Genomic DNA, 24,642 nt, shown 5'->3' with positions numbered 1-24,642 from the left:
ATATACTGGCAAACTTTTATCATGTACCGATATTATTTGAGCGCTTCTTGCTCACCTCCTTTGGTTCCTCTCTGCCACCCATTGGTTTGAAGCCTGAGTCCATTTAGGGTATGTCGCCATGACACTCTCTAGCCTGCTGCCGCTGCCTCTGCATGCCGTCCCCTATAGTGTCAGGGTCAATTATTGGATGTTTTAGATGCTATCTAGCTTCATTCTGTCACTCTGTCATGGCCATGCTGTTGCCCATAATTTTGGCATAATGGTGCGATTAAGCAGCCTCAGAGGCATCCATGCATGCTGCCCCTGCTGTTTCCTGTCCATTTCCGTGGTGTTTCCATCCTTTTCTGAGGTTCCCAGGTGTTTGGCCAAGCTTCCCTGTGCAGAGCCTTGGTCCCCTTGAAAAATGCTCGAGTCTCCCATTGACTTCAATGGGGCTCGTTATTCGAGACGAGCACTCGAGCATCGGGAAAAGTTCGTCTCGAATAACGAGTACCCGAGCATTTTAGTGCTCACTCATCTCTAATTTTCAACTTATTAACTTGATCAAGCATTCATCTGTTTGCTTGTTCAAACCTTTACACTGCAATATACATGTATTGCAGTGTACAGCATAAGTAACTGAGAATGCTGCACAAGCTCAGTTACTTACAGCCGGGTTCTGCCAGGAGGCAGAACCAGGGGTGCAGAGATACCTGCAGCCTCGGGGCACTCACCGGATACACAGTAAGGACACTTACAATCAGGCATGAACGCCGTTTTTTTTTTTTTTTTTTTTTCCATCCCGGGTGTCAGTGGCGGGTCTGGGCTGTGACATCACAGCCAGACACCGGCACTTTCATTACACGATGTCCCGAAATCTTCTTCTGATGCGCCGTGTCAGAAGAAGTACCCTTAATGACCTCCGTGGAATCCCAATAGATCGGTCATTAAAGGGTTAAAGAACTAAAATTAAATAAAGAACAGAATAACAATGAGAAATGAGAAAGAAAATGTCACATTTCATGGTGTTTAAGTGATAAGACAAGGTATTAGCACAAAAAGTTCTCAAAAATAGAATATTGCATTATTTTTGAAGACTTTTTGATTATTTCTCGTATTTAAATGCATTTCCAATGAATTAAAGACATGCTGACCTTATATGTTACTATTTTTGCTTATGGGCTGTAAGAAATATCACACTCTTAACATGGGGAGTCTCAACTGTTTTCATCTGATCTTCAATAATAAACTTTTCTTTAGTGAGAGCCTTCCTAACAAAATCCTCATTGTAGTTAAATACATTGAGTTTTTCCTCCCCAACTTTCATATGTGTTACATTTATAGTCCCAAATAACAGGAGGTGCCCTCCAAGTTTTAGAGACTTTCTGATCTTTCTGACCAATTTTAAGAAATTCTTTTCATCTTTGCTGATAACATCTAGAAGACCAGCAGTGAAGACAACATCCGCTGGTGGCAAGGTTTTTGGTTCTGTCATGTTTTCCTTCTCAGGGTCAATTTTTAAAAGGCTTTGAATTGTTGGTTTTCCGTGGTCACTAAGGAAAAATTGACACAAAAAGAATTCTCAGTCAACATGAAAAAGATGGCAAGAGGTTGAGTTCCAAAATAACTAATATTTCACCAGTTTCCTTCTTTCTCTACATGAAGCTTTCCAGTGTCCACCAATATTTTCATATCCTTGAAGTCTCTTTCTCTGGCCTTTAAAACTATGATGTCTTTAAAATACTTATTGGCTGTGGACAAGTGATCAACTAGGGAACCAACGCTGAGGTCAATGAAGAGACCTTCTTTACCATGGCCTAAAAAAGAAAGTTTTTAAGTTGATAAAAAAATATATCTTAGAAAACATTGTGACACCTATGAGTTGATGGAATATATGATTATCGAAGGGCAAATTTTATTGTATTTTCAAGATGCAATAGGAAAATAAAAAACACAAACTTAAAAATAATTCTATGAAAGCTCCAATTATTCTTCTTTATTATGAATGACTGTAACTCATTAATTGCTGCTAATTATAATATAATGGAGGAGAGTCCTCAGGATCCATATGCATCTAACTGATTTTGATAGTGTTGGATTCCCTAATAAATGTCAGAGTTATAACATGGTAGCCAAGGTATTTAGTGATGGCCTGAAGGTCTGCCTGTACTATAAAAAACAATATTAACAATAATTAAAAAATAATTGCCAAAGATTTAAGAATTAAAAGAAACAAACACATATTGGGTATAGACATAACAACCCTAGTTATAGAATCATCAAAAAAACCCAGAAAAGCCAAGTTTGTGTTTATCAATTTGATTAACCAAGGAAACTTACTTATAGACCCAGGCACTGTGATTGTGGTACTCTATTTTTGTGTGTTATCAATGGCCTCCTTCCTTCTAAAATGAACTTTTAGCCTGGGTAGCCCCTTTCTTATCTGGCTTTGTGACAGCCTGTAATGAGAACATGGCACAGGTGGAACTACCTGAAAGCTAGGTGGAGGGCAGACATGACCAACAGGGCTGGGAGGGGATAGAAAATGGAGAGTGTATAATTTGGGGGATGGATGACATGGCATAGGCCTATATGGTGTTTTGAACTTGGTGGGTGGAGGTATATGGGGGTTTATATAAGCTGTTATCTTTGGCAGCACATCTTTTTCAGATTAAAAATTTTTAAGATTAGATTGTATCTTCAATAATTTAATAACACTGTGACCATCACCTTTTCCAACTACAATTGTGTATTGCATGTTTTTAGTTAGGTGGTGGTAGGCATCTTTTTCTTTCTTCTCTTAGCCCATTTTCTTCTGAGTCAGTCCTTGCTTGGTCATACCAAATCAAAACGGGGCCAAAGAACAAGGCCATGGATCAGAAACATAAGAAGATTTCCACAGTCATTCTATGCCTGGATCTTTGAGTAATTGTCCGAGTTTATCATGCTGGATTTTGATGGTAGTTTTCCTTAAAAGTAATAAATACCTTAGGCTAAACTATTAAAGTTCTCAGCATCATGGTGTTAATGTGGGCCGCTGCTGTTTTGAGTTATGCCACATTGTTGTGATAATAAAAAGATAAATGTTCCAGGATGATGTGTATTGAGAAGGCCAGTATTTGTTGAATTAAATTTGCATCAAATATTTAGAAAAGGTAAATGGACAACCTTGTGTGTGCAAATGGTCACAAAAATCTTCAAAACCTTTCAATAGTGAGGTAGATAGAAAATTAAAAAAAAAGGATGGTATGCAAGATTTATCATGAGTAAACTGAGTTCCACCAATTTGACAATGAAATAAACAACTACTGTATGTTAGACAGCTAGTAGACAGTAAACTAAGTAAAGTGTATAAGCTAGAGATGGGTGAATCGATTCTAATGATTCTAACTTCGGTTAGAATTTCAGGAAAAATTCGATTCGCCACAAAGCCGAAGTTTATGCTGATTCGCGGGAACGAAGTTGTTTCCCCCCCCCCCATGTTTCTGCTAAATGGGTGCGAGAACAACGTGTTACACGGGGCAGAGAACTCTGGGAAGGAGAAAGGAACACCCCCGATGACATCTGCAGACCTGTAGGCCAATCAACGACCGGCAGGCTTATGTGATGTCACACAGCCCTATAAAACCAGGCAGCCATTTTCTATCTCAGCACTTCACACTTCATATTGTAGTGTCCAGCTGCTGCTATTGTGCTGTGCGATTTTTGCTGCAATCCCTCGCTGTTCTCTAAGGGGGATCTGTATACCCCAAATAGCAGTTCTATTTAGTGACAAAATCGAATAGGAAGAAATCTGTTTGACATTCATGCATCTGCAGTAGTGAGCTGTCAGTTGTGTAGCATCTGTATAACGCACATTGCAATACCTTTTGGGGGCTCTAGTTTACAGCCAGATTTACGTGTGAAATCCACATAGTTTATTCAGTGATTTTCGCTGATATTACACTGTCAGTTGTGGGATATCTGTATAACGCACATTGCAATACCTTTTTGGGGCTCTAGTTTACAGCAAGATTTACGTGTCAAAGCCACGTAGTTTATAAACCACTATGTCAGACAGAAAGGTGGCAGGTGGAGCAGGCAGAGGTGGCAGCACATTAAGGGGATGTCGCAGCAGGGGTTACTCTGTGAGGCCAGAACTGCCATTGTCATCTAGTGACAGTGTGTTGATCAACAACCCAAAGGTTGTTGAATAGTTGACTAGGTCATCCAATTCCTCAAATATAACATCTGACAACCACAGCCAAGAGTCCGTACGTTCCTCTGATACAACAATTAGTTGGCATGGCCCCGGAGCAGGTCAGCCACCCTCACCTGTTCTCAACCAAGCTCTGTCCTGTTCCTTTCCCGCAGCCAGAGAGCTACTAGGTGGTCTGGGCTCCGCGCCACTATTCAGCGAGGACGAAGTGTTTGAGGACAGTCAGCAGCTGCTTTGCAGTGAAGCGGTGGGGCAGACTTCCGCTGATTCCTGCAGTAGGCAGGCTGTGCATACTGACATCGGTGAGGAGAGTAGCAGTGACCGGGAAACGCAAATTGATGATGATGTAGTCAATTGCACTTGGGAGCCGGGTGTAGCAGGGGATTCATCATCGTCGGCGAAGAGAGTGTCAGATTGCGGAGCAGGCAGCTGCTGTGGCAGCTGTGAAAGGACGGGAGCCAAACGTCCGCAGGGTACAAATCCCGATTCGCAGGCCCAAATAAGCAGTGGCACATGGGGGCAGTGAGGCAGCGGCAGTAGTAGTGTTGGCAGTAAAATTACCACCTCAGTGGTGTGGCAGTTTTTTTGTAAAGACATCAGTGGAGCCGAGCGTGGGTATATGTCGTATCTGCAGACAGAAAGTGAAGCGTGGCTAGGGACCCTTCGTCAGGCAGCGTGCCGAAACGCGCGTCGGGGTGTTCATCCACCTTGGAGGCCGCATATTCTCTGTGCCTAGGTAACTGTCACACATGATCTTACCATCTACCACTACCCTTATCTTACAATGCTTATGCTGGCAGTTTAGACTGATTCTACTTATTTACAAAATATCTTGTTACTATTTATGCCTCCTTGATGTTTTTTAAGACCTCCTTTTCAGTGTCAACTGGTGAACTTCCAGTGTGCTAATGTCTGTTCTTTATATTTTAATTCCTGTATGAATTTTAGCATATATTCAATAAAGTTTTGTCTCCTGCTTTACAGTAAAGTTTCTGTGCAAATCTGTTTTTTTCTTCGAGTAGGTTGTGTATATTCAGTACCAGTTACAGGTTTTCTTTAATTTTTACCCAGAGGATTTTGGGATACCATTCCACCTCTGTTTCAATTGTTTTTGGAGATTGTTATTGAAGCCATCCTAAGGTGCAGAAGCTGACCATGCTCTTGTCGAAGTTGTTGGTACTGCAGCCTCTCCCTTTCCAAGTCGTGGACTCTGCACCATTCAGGGAATTAATGGCTTGTGCCGAACCGAGGTGGAGAGTTCCAAGCCGCAATTTTTTTTTCCAAAAAGTGTGCCAGCCCTTCACCAATATGTACAACAGAAGGTGAGCTAGTCTTTGAGCTTATCAGTTTCTTCCAAGGTGCACAGCAGCGCAGATGTGTGGAGCTGTAATTATGGTCCGGGCCAGTATATGTCCTTTACGGCCCACTGGGTGAATGTGCTTCCCGCCCAGCCACACCAACAACTTCAACAAGAGATGGCGCTTTCTCCTCCATGTTGTCAAACTGCTGCTCCTGCGCCAGTGTCCGCCTCCTCCTCCTTCACCACCACCACCTCAGCCTCTACAAGTGCTGCTCCATCATACCACATGTGCAGAGCACAGCGGTGTCAGGCAGTTCTACACCTGGTTCGCCTGGGCAAACAAAGTCACATAGGGGAGGAACTGCACCGCGTCATGCAAGAAGAAATCAATGGGGCAGATTTACTTACCCGGTCCATTCGCGATCCAGCGGCGCGTTCTCTGCGGTGGATTCGGGTCCGGCCGGGATTCATGAAATACACCGAGCCGGGCTGAGTGAAGGTAAGTGCAAGCTCCGCGACACATTTCTTTTTTTTAAATGCGGCGGTTTTTCCGAATCCGTCGGGTTTTCGTTCGGCCACGCCCCCGATTTCCATCGCGTGCATGCCAGCACCGATGCGCCACAATCCGTCCGTGTGTGCCAAAATCCCGGGGCAATTCAGGGGAAATCGGCGCAAATCGGAAATATTCGGGTAACACGTCGGGAAAACGCAAGTCGGGCCCTTAGTAAATGACCCCAAATGTGTGGCTTTCTTCGCGACAACTAAAAATCGGAACCATGGTGACAGACAATGGGAGGAACATGGTGTTCGCGCTGCACCGAGGAGGGATGGTCCATGCACCCTGCATGGCGCACGTGTTCAATCTGGTAGTCAACAAGTTCCTGAAGCCTTTCACCCATCTGCAAGACATTCTAAAAATGGCCAGGACACTGTGCACGCACTTCAGCCATTCTTACAAAGCCAAGCACACCCTCCTTGAGTTGATGCCCGAGCGGCTTACCCCGACACAGTCTGATATGCGATGTTTCCACCCGTTGGAATTCCAGCCTCCATATGTTAGACCGCCTGTATGAACAGAGAAAGGCCATTAATGATTTTTTGATGATGCAAGCGGACCATAGTACTCCTCTGTGTAACTTTGATGTCAGCCACTGGCAGCTCATGCGTGACACCTGCCGTTTGCTCAGGTCTTTTGAAGAGGCCACGTTATTTGTCAGTCGCCAGGACTGCGGGATGAATAACGTCATTCCACTGCTTCATGTCCTGGAACTCATGCTGCAAAATTTGTCTCGTCAGGGCCTTGGAGAAGTGGAGACTACATCTCATGGCTGAACTGGAGGAGGAGGAGGACATTGGAGTACAAGCAGAGTCTGGTCCAATTTGTGGTTTTTCTACTCAGGTGACAGGAGAGGAGGAGCAGGAGCATCCGGAGGAGGTAGAAGACTAGGCAGATGACCCAGAAGCACCGCGGCAGTATACTGTGGATATGGAGAGCGGGAGTCCCTCAGCGTCACTTGCGCAGATGGCCCACAGCATGCTGCTTTGCCTAACTAGTGACAGCCGAATAGTCAACATCCGGAATAGGGATGACTTTTGGCTCTCCACCCTCTTGGACCCTCGCTACTGGTCCAAAATGGGTGACTTTTTTCCTGCTGCTGAGAGGAAGGAAAAACTGGCATACTATAGAGAAATACTAAGCACACAGTTGGCCGCTGCCTATGTGCGCCATTGTCCATCCTTTGTCAGGTCTGGCCGGGGGATTACAGGCAGTCATTGCTCACGTACTACTACCACGGCTGCTGTGGGGAGCTGGGGGGGTAGGGGCAGTAGCTGTTCCATCAACAGTCTCTTAAGTCTGGATTCCTTAATGAGCAATTTCCTTCACCCCCCTAGTGAGGAGGGTAACCGTCACCGGCAGCAGCAGCAGGACATGAAGCAGACCCTGCACCAGCAGGTGGTGGCCTACTTGGACAGCACTTTACCACCTGAGGTAGAGGATCCCATGGACAACTTGGCAGCCAAATTTAATGCGTGGCCGCAACTTGCGGAGTTTGCAGTAGAGAAGCTGTCCTGCCCGGCCAGTAGTGTGGCATCAGAGCTTGTGTTCAGTGCGGCAGGGGCCATCGTTACCCCCAAGAGAACCCGCTTGTCCACCCGTAATGTGGAGAGACTGACCTTTGTCAAGATGAATCAGGCTTGGATCGGCAAGGAATTCAACTCATCAATGCCTAATGCGTCAGATTAGATCAGCCATGACGCCTCCTCCAAACGTTGAGAAATGAGTCGGGGTTCTAACTACCTGCCTTAGCTACTATTCTGATGCAGCCACCCGCCTGTTGCCACACATCTGCTGCTAGTTGCACCATCTGCCTCCTACCATCTTTACCAGGGACTGGAAATGTCCGCCACCTCCACACTATATCATGGTGCCAGTCTGCAGGCTGATGCTGCTGCTGCTTCTAATGCCGCCTTCACACTATATCATTGTGCCACAATGCGGGCTCCTGCTGCTACTTCTGATGCCACCAACACACTATATCATTATGCCACTCTGTGGGCTCCTCCTGCTGCTGCTGCTTCTGATGCCACCTTCACACTATATCATTGTGCCGCTCTGCGGGCTCCTGCTGCTTCTGATGCCACCAACACACTATATCATCGTGCCACTCTGTGGGCTCCTCCTACTGCTACTGATGCCACCTTCACACTATATCATTGTGCCACTCTGCGGGCTCCTCCTGCTGCTACTAATGCCACCTTCACACTATATCATTGTGCCACTCTGCAGGCTCCTGCTGCTGCTGCTTCTGATGCCACCTTCACACTATATCATTGTGCCACTCTGCAGGCTCCTGCTGCGGCTTCTGATGCCACCTTCACACTATATCATTGTGCCACTCTGCGGGCTGCTGCTGCTGCTTCTGATGCCGCCTTCACACTATATCATTGTGCCACTCTGCGGGCTGCTGCTTCTGATGCCACCAACACACTGTGCCACTGCGGGCTGTGCCTCTGCGGGCTGCTGCTGCTTCTGATGCCGCCTTCACACTATATCATTGTGCCACTCTGCGGGCTGCTGCTTCTGATGCCACCAACACACTATATCATTGTGCCATTCTGTGGGCTCCCCCTGCTGCTGCTGCTACTGATGCCACCTTCACACTATATCCTTGTGCCACTTTGCGGGCTTCGGCTGCTGCTGCTTCTGATGCCGCCTTCACACTATATCATTGTGCCACTCTGTGGGCTCCTGCTGCTACTTCTGATGCCACCTTCACACTATATCATTGTGCCACTCTGCGGGCTCCAGCTGCTTCTGATGCCACCAACACACTATAACATTGTGCCATTCTGTGGGCTCCCCCTGCTGCTGCTGCTACTGATGCCACATTCACACTATATCATTGTGCCACTTTGCGGGCTCCGGCTGCTGCTGCTTCTGATGCCACCAATGCACTATATCATTGTGCCACTCTGCAGGCTCCTGCTGCTGCTACTGATGCCACCAACACACTATATCATTGTGCCACTCTGCGGGCTCCTGCTTCTGCTGCTTTTGATGCCACCAATACACTATATCATTGTGCCACTCTGCCGCTCTTGCTGCTTCTGATGCCACCTTCACACTATATCATTGTGCCACTCTTGTTGGTCTTGAAGACCAAACCACGCTTCCTATGCATATTTAAGCATGGCACAACGTTCTACAACGCTGCTTCTGATGCCACCTTCACAGTATATCATTGTGACACTCTGCAGGCTCCTGCTGCTTCTGATGCCAACAACACACTATCATTGTGTCACTCTGTGGGCTACTGCTGCTGCTACTGATGCCACCTTCACAATATATCATTGTGCCACTCTGCGGGCTCCTGCTGCTTCTGATGCCGCCAACACACTATATCATTGTGCCATTCTGTAGGCTCCCCCTGCTGCTGCTGCTACTGATGCCACCTTCATACTATGTCATTGTGCCACTCTGCGGGCTCCTGCTGCTTCTGATGCCACCTTCACACTATAGCATTGTGCCACTCTGCGGACTCCTGCTGCGTCTGATGCCACCAACACAATATATATTTGTGCCACTCTGTGGGCTCCCCCTGCTGCTGCTGATACTGATGCCACCTTCACACTATATCATTGTGCCACTCTGTGGGCTGCTGCTGCTGCTTCTAATGCCACCAACACACTATATCATTGTGGCGCTCTTGCTGCTTCTGATGCCAACTTCACACTATATCATTGTGCCACTCTGCGGGCTCCTGCTGCTTCTCATGCCATCAACACACTATATCATTGTGCCACTCTGCGGGCTGCTGCTTCTGATGCCACCAACACACTATATCATTGTGCCACTCTGCAGGCTCCTCCTGCTTCTGATGCCACCTTCATACTATATCATTGTGCCACTCTGCCGCTCTTGCTGCTTCTGATGCCACCAACACAATATATTATTGTGCCACTCTGTGGGCTCCCCCTGCTGCTGCTACTGATGCCACCTTCACACTATATCATTGTGCCACTCTGCAGGCTCCTCCTGCTTCTGATGCCACCTTCATACTATATCATTGTGCCACTCTGCCGCTCTTGCTGCTTCTGATGCCACCAACACAATATATTATTGTGCCACTCTGTGGGCTCCCCCTGCTGCTACTGATGCCACCTTCACACTATATCATTGTACCACTCTGCGGGCTCCTGCTGCTGCTGTTTCTGATGTCGCTTTCACACTATATCATTGTGCCACTCTGTGGGCTCCTCCTCCTGCTGCTGCTGCTACTGATGCCACCTTTACATTAAATCATTGTGCCACTCTGTGGGCTTCTGCTGCTTCTGATACCACCTTCACACTATATCATTGTGCCACTCTGCGGGCTCCTGCTGCTGCTGCTTTTGATGCCACCAACACAATATATGATTGTGCCACTCTGCGGGCTCCTGCTGCTTCTGATAACACCTTCACACTATATCATTGTGCCACTCTGTGGGCTCCTCCTGCTGCTGCTGCTACTGATGCCACCAACACAATATATGATTGTGCCACTCTGCGGGCTCCTGCTGCTTCTGATGCCACCTTCACACTATATCATTGTGCCACTCTGTGGGCTGCTGCTGCTGCTTCTAATGCCACCAACACACTATATCATTGTGGCGCTCTTGCTGCTTCTGATGCCAACTTCACACTATATCATTGTGCCACTCTGCGGGCTCCTGCTGCTTCTCATGCCATCAACACACTATATCATTGTGCCACTCTGCGGGCTGCTGCTTCTGATGCCACCAACACACTATATCATTGTGCCACTCTGCAGGCTCCTCCTGCTTCTGATGCCACCTTCATACTATATCATTGTGCCACTCTGCCGCTCTTGCTGCTTCTGATGCCACCAACACAATATATTATTGTGCCACTCTGTGGGCTCCCCCTGCTGCTGCTACTGATGCCACCTTCACACTATATCATTGTGCCACTCTGCAGGCTCCTCCTGCTTCTGATGCCACCTTCATACTATATCATTGTGCCACTCTGCCGCTCTTGCTGCTTCTGATGCCACCAACACAATATATTATTGTGCCACTCTGTGGGCTCCCCCTGCTGCTACTGATGCCACCTTCACACTATATCATTGTACCACTCTGCGGGCTCCTGCTGCTGCTGTTTCTGATGTCGCTTTCACACTATATCATTGTGCCACTCTGTGGGCTCCTCCTCCTGCTGCTGCTGCTACTGATGCCACCTTTACATTAAATCATTGTGCCACTCTGTGGGCTTCTGCTGCTTCTGATACCACCTTCACACTATATCATTGTGCCACTCTGCGGGCTCCTGCTGCTGCTGCTTTTGATGCCACCAACACAATATATGATTGTGCCACTCTGCGGGCTCCTGCTGCTTCTGATAACACCTTCACACTATATCATTGTGCCACTCTGTGGGCTCCTCCTGCTGCTGCTGCTACTGATGCCACCAACACAATATATGATTGTGCCACTCTGCGGGCTCCTGCTGCTTCTGATGCCACCTTCACACTATATCATTGTGCCACTCTGTGGGCTCCTCCTGCTGCTGCTGCTACTGATGCCACCTTCACACTATATCATTGTGCCACTCTGCGGGCTGCTGCTTCTGATGCCACCAACACACTATATCATTGTGCCACTCTGCAGGCTCCTCCTGCTTCTGATGCCACCATCATACTATATCATTGTGCCACTCTGCCGCTCTTGCTGCTTCAGATGCCACCAACACAATATATTATTGTGCCACTCTGTGGGCTCCCCCTGCTGCTGCTGCTACTGATGCCACCTTCACGCTATATCATTGTGCCACTCTGCGGGCTCCTGCTGCTACTGATGCCACCTTCACACTATATCATTGTGCCACTCTGCGAGCTCCTGCTGCTGCTGCTTTTGATGCCACCAACACACTATATCATTGTGCCACTCTGCGGGCTCCTGCTGCTTCTGATGCCACCTTCACACTATATCATTGTTCCACTGTGTGTGCTCCTCCTGCTGCTGCTGCTACTGATGCCACCTTCACACTATATCATTGTGCCACTCTGCGGGCTCCTGCTTCTGATGCCACCAACACACTATATCATTGTGCCACTCTGCAGGCTCCTCCTGCTTCTGATGCCACCTTCATACTATATCATTGTGCAACTCTGCCGCTCTTGCTGCTTCTGATGCCACCAACACAATATATTATTGTGCAACTCTGTGGGCTCCTCCTGCTGCTGCTGCTACTGATGCCACCTTCACACTATATCATTGTGCCACTCTGCGGGCTCCTGCTGCTGCTGCTTCTGATGCCGCTTTCACACTATATCATTGTGCCACTCTGTGGGCTCCTCCTCCTGCTGCTACTGATGCCACCTTTACATTATATCATTGTGCCACTCTGTGGGCTTCTGCTGCTTCTGATGCCGCTTTAACACTATATCATTGTGCCACTCTGAGGGCTTCTGCTGCTACTGATGCCACCTTCACACTATATCATTGTGCCACTCTGCGGGCTCCTCCTGCTGCTACTAATGCCACCTTCACACTATATCATTGTGCCACTCTGCGGGCTCCTGCTGCTGCTGCTTCTGATGCCACCTTCACAATATATCATTGTGCCACTCTGCGGGCTCCTGCTGCTGCTTCTGATGCCACCTTCACACTATATCATTGTGCCACTCTGCGGGCTGCTGCTGCTTCTGTTGCCGCCTTCACACTATATCATTGTGCCACTCTGCGGGCTGCTGCTTCTGATGCCACCAACACACTGTGCCACTGCGGGCTGTGCCTCTGCGGGCTGCTGCTGCTTCTGATGCCGCCTTCACACTATATCATTGTGCCACTCTGCGGGCTGCTGCTTCTGATGCCACCAACACACCATATCATTGTGCCATTCTGTGGGCTCCCCCTGCTGCTGCTGCTACTGATGCCACCTTCACACTATATCCTTGTGCCACTTTGCGGGCTTCGGCTGCTGCTGCTTCTGATGCCGCCTTCACACTATATCATTGTGCCACTCTGTGGGCTCCTGCTGCTGCTTCTGATGCCACCTTTACACTATATCATTGTGCCACTCTGCGGGCTCCTGCTGCTTCTGATGCCACCAACACACTATATCATTGTGCCATTCTGTGGGCTCCCCCTGCTGCTGCTGCTACTGATGCCACATTCACACTATATCATTGTGCCACTCTGCGGGCTCCGGCTGCTGCTGCTTCTGATGCCACCAACGCACTATATCATTGTGCCACTCTGCGGGCTCCTGCTGCTACTGTTGCCACCTTCACACTATATCATTGTGACACTCTGCAGGCTCCTGCTGCTGCTACTGATGCCACCAACGCACTATATCATTGTGCCACTCTGCGGGCTCCTGCTTCTGCTGCTTTTGATGCCACCAATACACTTTATCATTGTGCCACTCTGCCGCTCTTGCTGCTTCTGATGCCACCTTCACACTATATCATTGTGCCACTCTTGTTGGTCTTGAAGACCAAACCACGCTTCCTATGCATATTTAAGCATGGCACAATGTTCTACAACGCTGCTTCTGATGCCGCCTTCACACTATATCATTGTGCCACTCTGTGGGCTCCTGCTGCTGCTTCTGATGCCACCTTCACAGTATATCATTGTGCCACTCTGCAGGCTCCTGCTGCTTCTGATGCCAACAACACACTATCATTGTGTCACTCTGTGGGCTACTGCTGCTGCTACTGATGCCACCTTCACACTATATCATTGTGCCACTCTGCGGGCTCCTGCTGCTTCTGATGCCACCAACACACTATATCATTGTGCCATTCTGTAGGCTCCCCCTGCTGCTGCTGCTACTGATGCCACCTTCATACTATGTCATTGTGCCACTCTGTGGGCTCCTGCTGCTGCTTCTGATGCCACCTTCACACTATAGCATTGTGCCACTCTGCGGACTCCTGCTGCGTCTGATGCCACCAACACAATATATATTTGTGCCACTCTGCGGGCTCCTGCTGCTTCTGATGCCACCTTCACACTATAGCATTGTGCCACTCTGCAGACTCCTGCTGCGTCTGATGCCACCAACACAATATATATTTGTGCCACTCTGTGGGCTCCCCTGCTGCTGCTGATACTGATGCCACCTTCACACTATATCATTGTGCCACTCTGCGGGCTGCTGCTGCTGCTTCTAATGCCACCAACACACTATATCATTGTGGCGCTCTTGCTGCTTCTGATGCCACCTTCACACTATATCATTGTGCCACTCTGCGGGCTCCTGCTGCTTCTCATGCCACCAACACACTATATAATTGTGCCACTCTGTGGGCTCCTCCTGCTGCTTCTCATGCCACCTTCACACTATAGCATTGTGCCACTCTGCGGGCTCCTGCTGCTTCTGATACTGCCTTTACACTATATCATTGTGCCACTCTGCGGGCTCCTGCTGCTGCTACTGATGCCACCTTCACACTATATCATTGTGCCACTCTGTGGGCTCCTTTTGCTGCTACTGATGCCACCTTCACATTATATCATTGTGCCACTCTGCTGCTCTTGCTGCTTCTGATGCCACCAACACAATATATTATTGTGCCACTCTGTGGGCTCCCCCTGCTGCTACTGATGCCACCTTCACACTATATCATTGTGCCACTCTGCGGACTCCTGCTTCTGCTGCTTCTGATGTCGCTTTCACACTATATCATTGTGCCACTCTGTGGGCTCCTCCTCCTGCTGCTGCTGCTACTGATGCCACCTTTACATTATATCATTGTGCCACTCTGTGGGCTTCTGCTGCTTCTGATACCACCTTCACACTATATCATTGTGCCACTCTGCGGGCTCCTGCTGCTACTGATGCCACCTTCACACTATATCATTGTGCCACTCTGCGGGCTCCTGCTGCTGCTGCTTTTGATGCCACCAACACACTATATCATTGTGCCACTCTGCGGGCTCCTGCTGCTTCTGATGCCACCTTCACACTATATCATTGTGCCACTCTGTGGGCTCCTCCTGCTGCTGCTGCTACTGATGCCACCTTCACACTATATCATTGTGCCACTCTGCGGGCTCCTGCTGCTGCTGCTTCTGATGCCGCTTTCACACTATATCATTGTGCCACTCTGTGGGCTCCTCCTCCTGCTGCTACTGATGCCACCTTTACATTATATCATTGTGCCACTCTGTGGGCTTCTGCTGCTTCTGATGCCGCTTTAACACTATATCATTGTGCCACTCTGTGGGCTTCTGCTGCTACTGATGCCACCTTCACACTATATCATTGTGCCACTCTGCGGGCTCCTGCTGCTGCTGCTTTTTAATGCCACCAACACACTATATGATTGTGCCACTCTGCGGGCTCCTGCTGATTCTGATGCCACCAACACAATATATTATTGTGCCACTCTGCCGCTCTTGCTGCTTCTGATGCCACCAACACAATATATTATTGTGCCACTCTGTGGGCTGCTGCTGCTGCAACTGATGCCACTTTCACACTATATCTCTGTGCCACTATGTGGGCTCCTGCTGCTTCTGATTCCACCAACACACTATATCAATGTGCCACTCTGTGGGCTCCTCCTGCTGCTGCTGCTACTGATGCCACCTTTACATTATATCATTGTGCCACTCTGCAGGCTCCTGCTTCTGCTGCTTCTCATGCCACCAACGCACTATATCATTGTGCCACTCTGCGGGCTCCTGCTGCTACTGTTGCCACCTTCACACTATATCATTGTGACAGTCTGCTGGCTCCTGCTGCTGCTACTGATGCCACCAACGCACTATATCATTGTGCCACTCTGCGGGCTCCTGCTTCTGCTGCTTTTGATGCCACCAATACTCTATATCATTGTGCCACTCTGCCGCTCTTGCTGCTTCTGATGCCACCTTCACACTATATCATTGTGCCACTCTTGTTGGTCTTGAAGACCAAACCACGCTTCCTATGCATATTTAAGCATGGCACAACCTTCTACAACCCCCAATAGGCTCTCTGCAGTCAGGAAATGCCTGTTTTTTAACGTGATTCATGTTCATTCGGGTTGAATCGTATTTTTTAGAAAAATCCGGCAAATCGGGTCGAAGCGAATTTTAACAAATTCGCCCATCTCTAGTATCAGCCTCTTTGAACCCAGTGCTATGCACATTCCAAGTCAAAATACCTGGGATGGGGAGCTTGGGGGAACCCAGAGTTACCCAATAGAGAACACTGTAGAGGAGAAACGAAGAAGCGCAACCTCGTGTACTACAGTTAACCACTTAAATACTTGGATATGAAGATCATCAGACTCTCACCTGGTGACCAGTTCGATAAGGCACTTCACAAATGTAGATCAGAGCAGCCGGTCCCGACAAACCACGCTTCACTGCAAAGGACCAGGATCCCGGAAGCGTGCAGACAATAGTGCTAGGTGAATCCTGAGGGATGACGTTATGGACCGACGCTTCAGTAATAGTTAGCACGAGCGAGTGTGTTAACCAGAAATGTTTCTTTTTTAATAAAATTGCAATTTTATTAATAAAGAAACATTTCTGGTTAACACACTGGCTTGTGTTAACTATTGCTAAGCGCCGGTCCATAACGTCATCCCTTGGGATCCACCTAGCACCAATGCACATTCCAAGACACTCAACTGGTAAAAGCAAAAACATAACTAAATAAAGTGTCCTATGAAGGACCAGATCATGGACAAAATTAGACACACAAGAAACAAGACTTCAAAGAAATCTTCAGAACAAATAGCGATGGGACAGGCACTACCAAATGTCAATACATGAAGTATGGTCCACGTATCCCAAGTATGAACAATATCATCAAAAAAAAAAGAAGAAAGGGAGGATACGTATAGTGGACTAGAATAAATTCACAAATTTTATTAATACATATGCACATATAAATAACAACAAGACCACAAAATACCAATAAAAACACTAAAACCTGCACCGGTAAAGGTGCACTGAACCTCCCAGGACCAACGTGTCCTGGGCTGCCTGACCCAACTAGCCAATAAACATACGATGTAAGATGGTAGTTGCCCGATGAGACTAGGCAACTGATGGGCTGTAAACAAACATATGAGGTGTGAGGTAAAAAGTGCAGCACATGTGCAAAAAACAGCCTAGTCAATTAGCTGCCTACAGGCCTGGCGTATACAATACCTAATGTGTCAACATGACATGATGAGTAAGGGCTAGTAGGCACGGCCAGACTGGGGGGAGAAAAGAGAGCAAACCCCACGCGTATCGTCACCCGCTCCGGTGACTTCCTCAGGTGACTTCCACACACCCCTGAGGAAGTCACCGGAGCGGGTGACGATACGTGTGGGGTTCGCTCTCTTTTCTCCCCCCAGTCTGGCCGTGCCTACTAGCCCTTACTCATCATGTCATGTTGACACATTAGGTATTGTATATACGCCAGGCCTGTAGGCAGCTAATTGACTAGGCTGTTTTTTGCACATGTGCTGCACTTTTTACCTCACACCTCATATGTTTGTTTACAGCCCATCAGTTGCCTAGTCTCATCGGGCAACTACCATCTTACATCGTATGTTTATTGGCTAGTTGGGTCAGGGAGCCCAGGACACGTTGGTCCTGGGAGGTTCAGTGCACCTTTACCGGTGCAGTTTTTAGTGTTTTTATTGGTATTTTGTGGTCTTGTTGTTATTTATATGTGCATATGTATTAATAAAATTTGTGAATTTATTCTAGTCCACTATACGTATCCTCACTTTCTTCTTTTGGTTTTGATGACAAAGAAATCTTCATGCATCATCATATCTGATACATGTTCATATCTTTAATATTCATAGTAGAATTTCCTTGTATTGTGAGGGAGTGGAAATTAATGTGATTGTGTATTTTCCAGCTCAAAATGTTTTTTCAGGAAAGTATTTCCCAATCTTTTTATACTCTGGGTATCTCTGAAATTAATTTAGCTATAAGCACAGCATGATTTATTTAGGGATGACCAAATCTATTTGTTGGTTTGTTAATTCAGTATGAATGTGCATGATTTTGCATGTGTACGAATTTTTCAGGCGCCAGATTGAATCTGAATCTTTTCCATTTAGCCTCAGATGAATTTTTCAAAATGGGATCTCACTAATACTGCACTTTATCCTAGAGCTTAGGGAAGGGTGTGGGAAAATTTTTAAAAACTTGAAACAAAGTTAACAAAAACTGGATTTTTATATAAAAAATTTATAAGAACTAGGATGGTGGAGACTTATGCCAATTTACCCAAGTGAAGCAACTTTGGTTTGAAGCAATTTGCTTTGGACCCAAAATGAATCTTGGGTTTGGGATTCTGGTGATCATATTTTGGACAATTGGCTAATCTCTAAATGCCCACTTATCTTCACTGACCCAGTATATTACCCCTTAAACAAAATAATTCCCCTTATGAAGTGCACAAAATATAACATCTGAGTATCCAGTTAAAGTATATTTTTTATTGTCTCCTAAAGCCCAACAAATAATATAATGTTGAAAAAGTATCCACCATACTACTGTAGATTTGTACCATAAAAGTAGAAAAGTAATACTTGCCAGGTCCTATTTAGTGAATAGAAGGAACATGAACCTTTTTAACCCTTACAGGCACCAGGACGTACAATAGTGTCCTGCTGCTCCGGGGAGGGAGGGGGTGCATGGAGAGAGCTCACAGGCTAAGCTTTCTCCATACATAGTGGGTGTCAGCTGTATAATGCAGCAGACCTGAGAGGAGGAGCATGTGAGTGGACGTGACGTCATGTCAGCCCGCCACCCTGCGCGCCTCCGGGACCACGCTGGTCGCGATGCCCGTGCTACCCTGTGGTGCCTGCAGCTACAGACCCTGACTACTGTGGTGGTTGCTAACTGAAGGAGTGAAGGTGCTCCGGGGTATGGCAGTTTTATTTTCACCTTCGGCCGTGAGCTGTGGCCGGTGGCAACCCTGGAGTCTGGCGAGGCGAACTTGAGAGGTCCTTCCTGCGACAGGGGATCCTGAGGTGTCCTTGGCTGCTTGGAGAAAGTGATCACCAGCGTCTGATCAGGATGTTCGAGGGTCACTAGAATCCTGCCGTTTTGCTTAATGCTCCTTGAGCTGCACTTCCTTCAGCAGGTCATATGTTTTTACCTCAGCTTCTTGAAGTTCCAGCTGTGAAATTACTGTATGGTCTGCCTGCTACACGTTGCTATTTCACCTTTCCGCTGTTTGTTTATAATTCCACTAATTGCATGGCTATACCTGCCTTAAACAGAGGATTAATTACATTTACTAACTTTCTCTTTCAACAAAGAATCCACTTGCTGGTTAAATATTACCAACTCTGCACTAATGCCAACTTACTTCATCTAATTTCTAAGTATAACAGCTACTCTAAGTTGCGGATTTATAGCGCATACAACTGTGATTTGTGAGGCCATATTTGCCATACCACTGCGTAGTAACTGTGTACCAACGGCATTGGCCCATTTTCCATCAATCAGACGTGGCGATACTTATGGCTTTTTGTAACTAACATCACTTTTTCTTTGACACTGACAGTGTTTGTTTACTAAGCGTGTGTGGTCTAAGACTCAATTGTATGGTTGATGCCGATGAAGATACAGCTTAGACTCTGCTGCTACTAATACACCCGTCAGAGCTACTTTATAACAAATTTCTAATCTCTTGTAATCTGCTTTGCTCTATTGTTAACAACTTGTAGACATATAGAGGAGTGTATTTGATTTTTTTTTTTACTCATCTACCCAGTCTTTGTCTTAGGGACAACTGTGTTTATTGTGGTTCCACTCTTCCGCGTAATTCTCCCAAGGGTTGGTTATTACACATTATCCACTCCAGCATTTTCTGGCCTCTTTATTCCTAGCATCGGTGCGTTTTAGTCCAACTGTACTTTGCAGGATTGCTGGCCAGGTTAATTGGATTATTGTACTGCGTGAAAATGACCAGACCGGCAACAAAGAAAAAGGGGACGAACATCACCCCTAGCTCTTCTCCATGTAAAACACCAAAAAAAAAAACAGTTGAGAAAATTAAAGAAAACGCTCAAAATAAATTAGAGTAAGTATGTTGTATCCCCTAAAGTAGCTGGGAAAAATCTGAGCAGTTCTGGCAAAGAAAAGAATGGGTCGCATTTGAATATCGGTACGCCCAATGAGGGGGAACCCTTGCAACCAGAGTAGGCTGCATCAGAGAACATCTCCGACTCACAGGTAGATGGGAAAAACTTGGGAGAAGAAAGTTATTTTGATTCAGGGACCCCGGTGGAGTCTGAACCTCAGCAGCTCACAAATAACACAGGGGCTCATCAATCCCGGGAGGGAATAGCTGGGGGACGAGGGGCTCCTACATTAACTGAGATTTATGAAGCCATCATGCAATGTAATAGCTCCATAACAGCTCTGTCCAGTGAGGTTGGTCAATTTAAAGAAGAACTGGCGCTATTTAGATCTACAGTCCACAAACATGGGAAGCGTCTGGAAGAGGTAGAAACCTAAACCTCTGAACTAGAGGATGGTATGAGTAAACTGAAGGCGGAAGTAAAAACCCTCAAATCAGGGTAAGAGGAACAGAAAATGAAACTAGTTGACTTAGAGAATAGATCACGCAGGTCTAACTTAAGATGTCTGGGTTTTCCAGAAGGGGCAGAGGGGGGTGACCCTATTAAATTTATGCAAGATTGGCTGAACGGGTCCCTTGGAGAAGGGTTCACGTCCTTCCCCTCATTTGTTGAAAGGGCTCACAGGATTCCTAGCAAACCCCCAATCCCCGGTGGTCCCACTCGCCCCATACTTATGAAATTGGTAGTATCCAAGGATAGAGACCAGATTTTGAAGAAGATGAGACAGCTCGACAAGGTAGAGTTTGAGGGCCATTTAGTTAGGATATTTACTGACTATGCAACTGACACTCAAAATAAAAAGGAATAGTTACTTTGAAGTCAAGAATAGGCTTAGACAGAAGGAAATTCAGTATTCTATGTTATTTCCAGCTCGACTGCGGGTCATTTGGAAAGATAAGACATCATTTTTTTAAAACTCCACTGAATCCATGGATTGGATAAATAGTTCTGTGATATGATTGTCAATTCCTGTGTCTTTATTCGGGTATCGTGGGGAGTGCTCTTGGGGGTGTGTGGGGCGGGGGATGCTTAGATAAGAGGTTGGTACTGAGATGTGAGGGGTTTTGGCTCTCGAGCCAAGGAACCAGCCACATGGTGTGTGGGGTTTTTCTTCTTTTTTAAAAAAAATTTTTTAAAATTTTTTATTTTATTTTATTTTTTTTCTCTCTCCTCCTTCTACGCCCAATGGAGTAGCCATTAAATTTAATAAAGGGCAAAAGTAGGTAGGTACATGAAGGTACTTTCTTGGAATGTCAGAGGCCTGGGCTCTCCATCTAAGAGAGTGGCAATATTTGATCTAATAAGCAGACATCGACTGACTTGATTGCCCTCCAGGAAACCCATTTAGTGAGGGAGAAGACCAAGGTGGTGAAAAAACCCTGGATAGGCAAGCTATTCCATTCATATGGATCCTCCTTCTCTAGAGGGGTTTCAATTTTAATACATCATAACTGTGGTTTCATCAAAGATAAGGTCCAAAAAGATTCCGAAGGTAGATTTACATTTCTTGCAGGGATGTTTGAAGGGAAAATGTGGGCGATAGCAAATGCAGCAGACACCTGCTTGTCGTGGTCAGTGCTGGCATGGATCACAGAAGTTATCATGTTAAGTGCAGCGGTCTAACTCGTGCCTTTGTGCCGCAGTCTAACAGCTAACAATTCTGCCTATGGGCGCCACCATCTTGGTTGGCCAATGCCCTCCCCCCATGACATCATTAGAAGGTGAATCAGTTGCCATGTATAAAGATCTATAATGCTTGCCACGAACAATGATCTCCAATAGCCAGCCAATGGCTGGTTATAAGAGATCATCAGTAAAATTGCTATGTACTGCAGTAGTATACAGTATAGCAGTATACAGTATAAACAATGAGACCCTGCACAAATACAGTACCCTAGAAATAATAGAGTAAAAAATATTTAAAAAAATAATCATAAACATTTTTGATATCGCCACGTCCTAAAATGCCTGTTCTATCTCTTAAATAAAAGTGACCAAACAATCATATAGGTCCCAAATTAATATAATTTAATACGCCAGCTCGTACCACAAAAAATTCCAACTTGATAGGATCTGTTTACCAAAATGTAAAAAAGATATTGGACTCCCAATTTCGCAAAATGGCAATTTTTTTGCTACAAAACATTTGAATCTTTTAAAATCTAATATACCTGTATAAATCTGGTATCCCAGTGATTGTACTAAACCAAAGAATAAAAGTGGAGGTGTCATTTGGAGCACAGAATGAAGGCCTTAAAAACAGAGCCCACATCAATAATTTGCTAGTGTTTTTTTTTCCACTTTCAATTTCACCGCACTTAGATTTCTTTTTTCCAGTTCTCCATTACATTGCATGAAATTTGTCTTGCACATAACAAGCCCTCACACATCTCTTCAAACATAAACATCACTATAAACATCTCCCTCCTCTCTTTAACCCCTTAAGGACGCAGGGTTTTTCGGCCGATTTCTCGCTCTCCAACTTCAAAAATCCATAACTTTTTCATTTTTCCGTGTAGAGACCTGTGTGAGGGCTTATTTTGTGCGTAACAAATTTTACTTTCCCGTGATGTTATTTATTTTAACATGCCGTGTACTGCGTAGCTGAAAAAAAATTCCAAATGTGGAAAAATTGAAAAAAAAAACGTCACGTGCGTCACGTTCTTGTGGGCTCAGTTTTTACGACTTTCACTCTTCGCTCCAAATAACACGCCTACTTTATTCTCTGGTTCGGTGCGATCGCGGTGATACCAAATTTATATAGGTTTTATTGTGTTTTAATACATTTTCAAAAATTAAACGAATGTGTACAAAAAAGAAAAAAATTTTTTTGCCATCTTCTGACGCTAATAACTTTTTCATACTTTGGCGCACAGAGATGTGTGAGGGGTCATTTTTTGCGAAATGAGGCGACGTTTTCATTGCTTCCATTTTGAGGTCTGTGCGATATTTTGATCATTTTTTATTTCATTTTTTATGTTATGTAAAAAGGTGTAAAAGTCGCATTTCGGACATTTGGGCGCCATTTCCCGTCTCGGAGGTCACCGCCGGCCGTAACCGTTTTTATATTTTGATAGATCGGGCATTTTGGGACGCGGCGATACCTAATATGTTTGTGATTTTTACTGTTTATTATGTTTTATATCCGTTCTAGGGAAAGGGGGGTGATTTGAACTTTTAATATTTTATTAATTTTTTTTATTTTTTAAACTTTTTTTTTTCTTTTTTTTTTCACTATCTTTTAGACCATCTAGGGTACATTAACCCTAGATGGTCAGATCGCTGCTACCATATACTGCAATACTTCTGTATTGCAATATATGGCATTTTTGCAGCACATTCATTACAATGAGCCACTGGCTCATTGTAACGAATCTGCAGCTGCCAGATAGCCTCGTGTCAAAAGAAGACACGAGGCTACCATGGCAACCGATCGCCGCCCCCCGATGACGTTCGGGGGCGTGGCGATCGAAAAAAAGATGGCGGCGCCCGCGCGCCGCCGTCTTTTAAATGCCGCCGGCGACTTTGCCGGCGGCAACGGGGGGGTTAATGTGCCCCCCCCCCCCTCATGCCCCAGTTCTAGTTCCCCCGTTCCTGCCCCCAGTTTTGGTGTGTGTCCCTTGCTGCTTCAAGTTCTAGTTTCTACTCACTGTGAGCAGATGAGTAGAACAGCCTGTTCCGCGGGAGTCTGTGCAGAGGAGAAGCTGGAGGGTCATGTGATGATGACATCACCACAGGTCCTCAAGCTTCCCCTGCATACAGCTGCCGACAGGTATTACACACATGTTTTATTACGTTTTTGCCGCGAATCGCGGCAAAAACGCAATAGAATCGCGACCCCTGTGTTTTGGTCGTTCGACCCCCGCCGGGGTCGCGACCCACAGGTTGAGAACCGCTGATCTAAGCATTCCTAAGAGAAAGGTTTTTTTTATTATCACTGAGGAAAAACTGAGGAATCCTTTACAAAGACCATTTTGAGTTTACCTGAAAAATAGTCTTCCAGATGTTTTTTGAAATCAAAGTCATATAGTTGAAAGGGCTCTTGCATACTGGAATCCATCATCTAATCTTGTAGCTCAGACAAGGTAACATGTGGCTCCTGGAAAGTCTTATAGCCAGATGAATGCAAATGATATCACATGAGTTATTCATGAATCATGCATGTGAACATAAGTAAATACACCTCAAACCTGTTGAGCCTGTTAAAGGGGTTTGCCCACAACAGAAATTTCTCAAATTTCAATACCATAGTGATGTTTTTTTGTTTCAAACTTCTTATTGATTTTGTTAGATAGAGAAACAAGTAACAAGTTACATGTATTGCAATGCATTACAATATCCATAATATAAGCAACAAAATACTAAATCTCCTTAGTTTTTTACATTCATTTTAGAGTAATCACTACTATAAGCGAAAGAGATAAGCACGGCGCTTAGAAATTTCCGTCTGCTCCATTGAGATGTATAGAGCAGAACGGTCATGCAAGGCTGTCGGCTCCATTACTCTCATGGTATCCGACTGAGGAATGTGGGACCCCATTGGGTCCCTTGTTTTTGTG

At 46.0% G+C, this 24,642-nt stretch overlaps 1 protein-coding gene across 1 annotated transcript; it reads right to left on the bottom strand.

The window, feature by feature from the left end:
- Positions 1–1,009: 1,009 nt before the first annotated feature.
- Positions 1,010–24,198, bottom strand: LOC140065751 (phenylethanolamine N-methyltransferase-like). The gene is made up of 3 exons (XM_072113324.1): positions 24,068–24,198; positions 1,619–1,796; positions 1,010–1,532 (listed from the first exon to the last, which is right to left on the bottom strand). Exons 1-3 carry the CDS (start codon positions 24,144–24,146, stop codon positions 1,145–1,147), a joined length of 645 nt encoding a protein of 214 aa, XP_071969425.1. The 5' UTR covers positions 24,147–24,198; the 3' UTR covers positions 1,010–1,144.
- Positions 24,199–24,642: the final 444 nt, after the last annotated feature.

This window comes from Engystomops pustulosus, chromosome 6 (assembly GCF_040894005.1).
Source record: "Engystomops pustulosus chromosome 6, aEngPut4.maternal, whole genome shotgun sequence".
Lineage (NCBI taxonomy): Eukaryota > Metazoa > Chordata > Amphibia > Anura > Leptodactylidae > Engystomops > Engystomops pustulosus.
The sequence above is the reverse complement of the archived record's forward strand: the minus strand, read 5'-3'. Positions and strand labels throughout refer to the sequence as shown.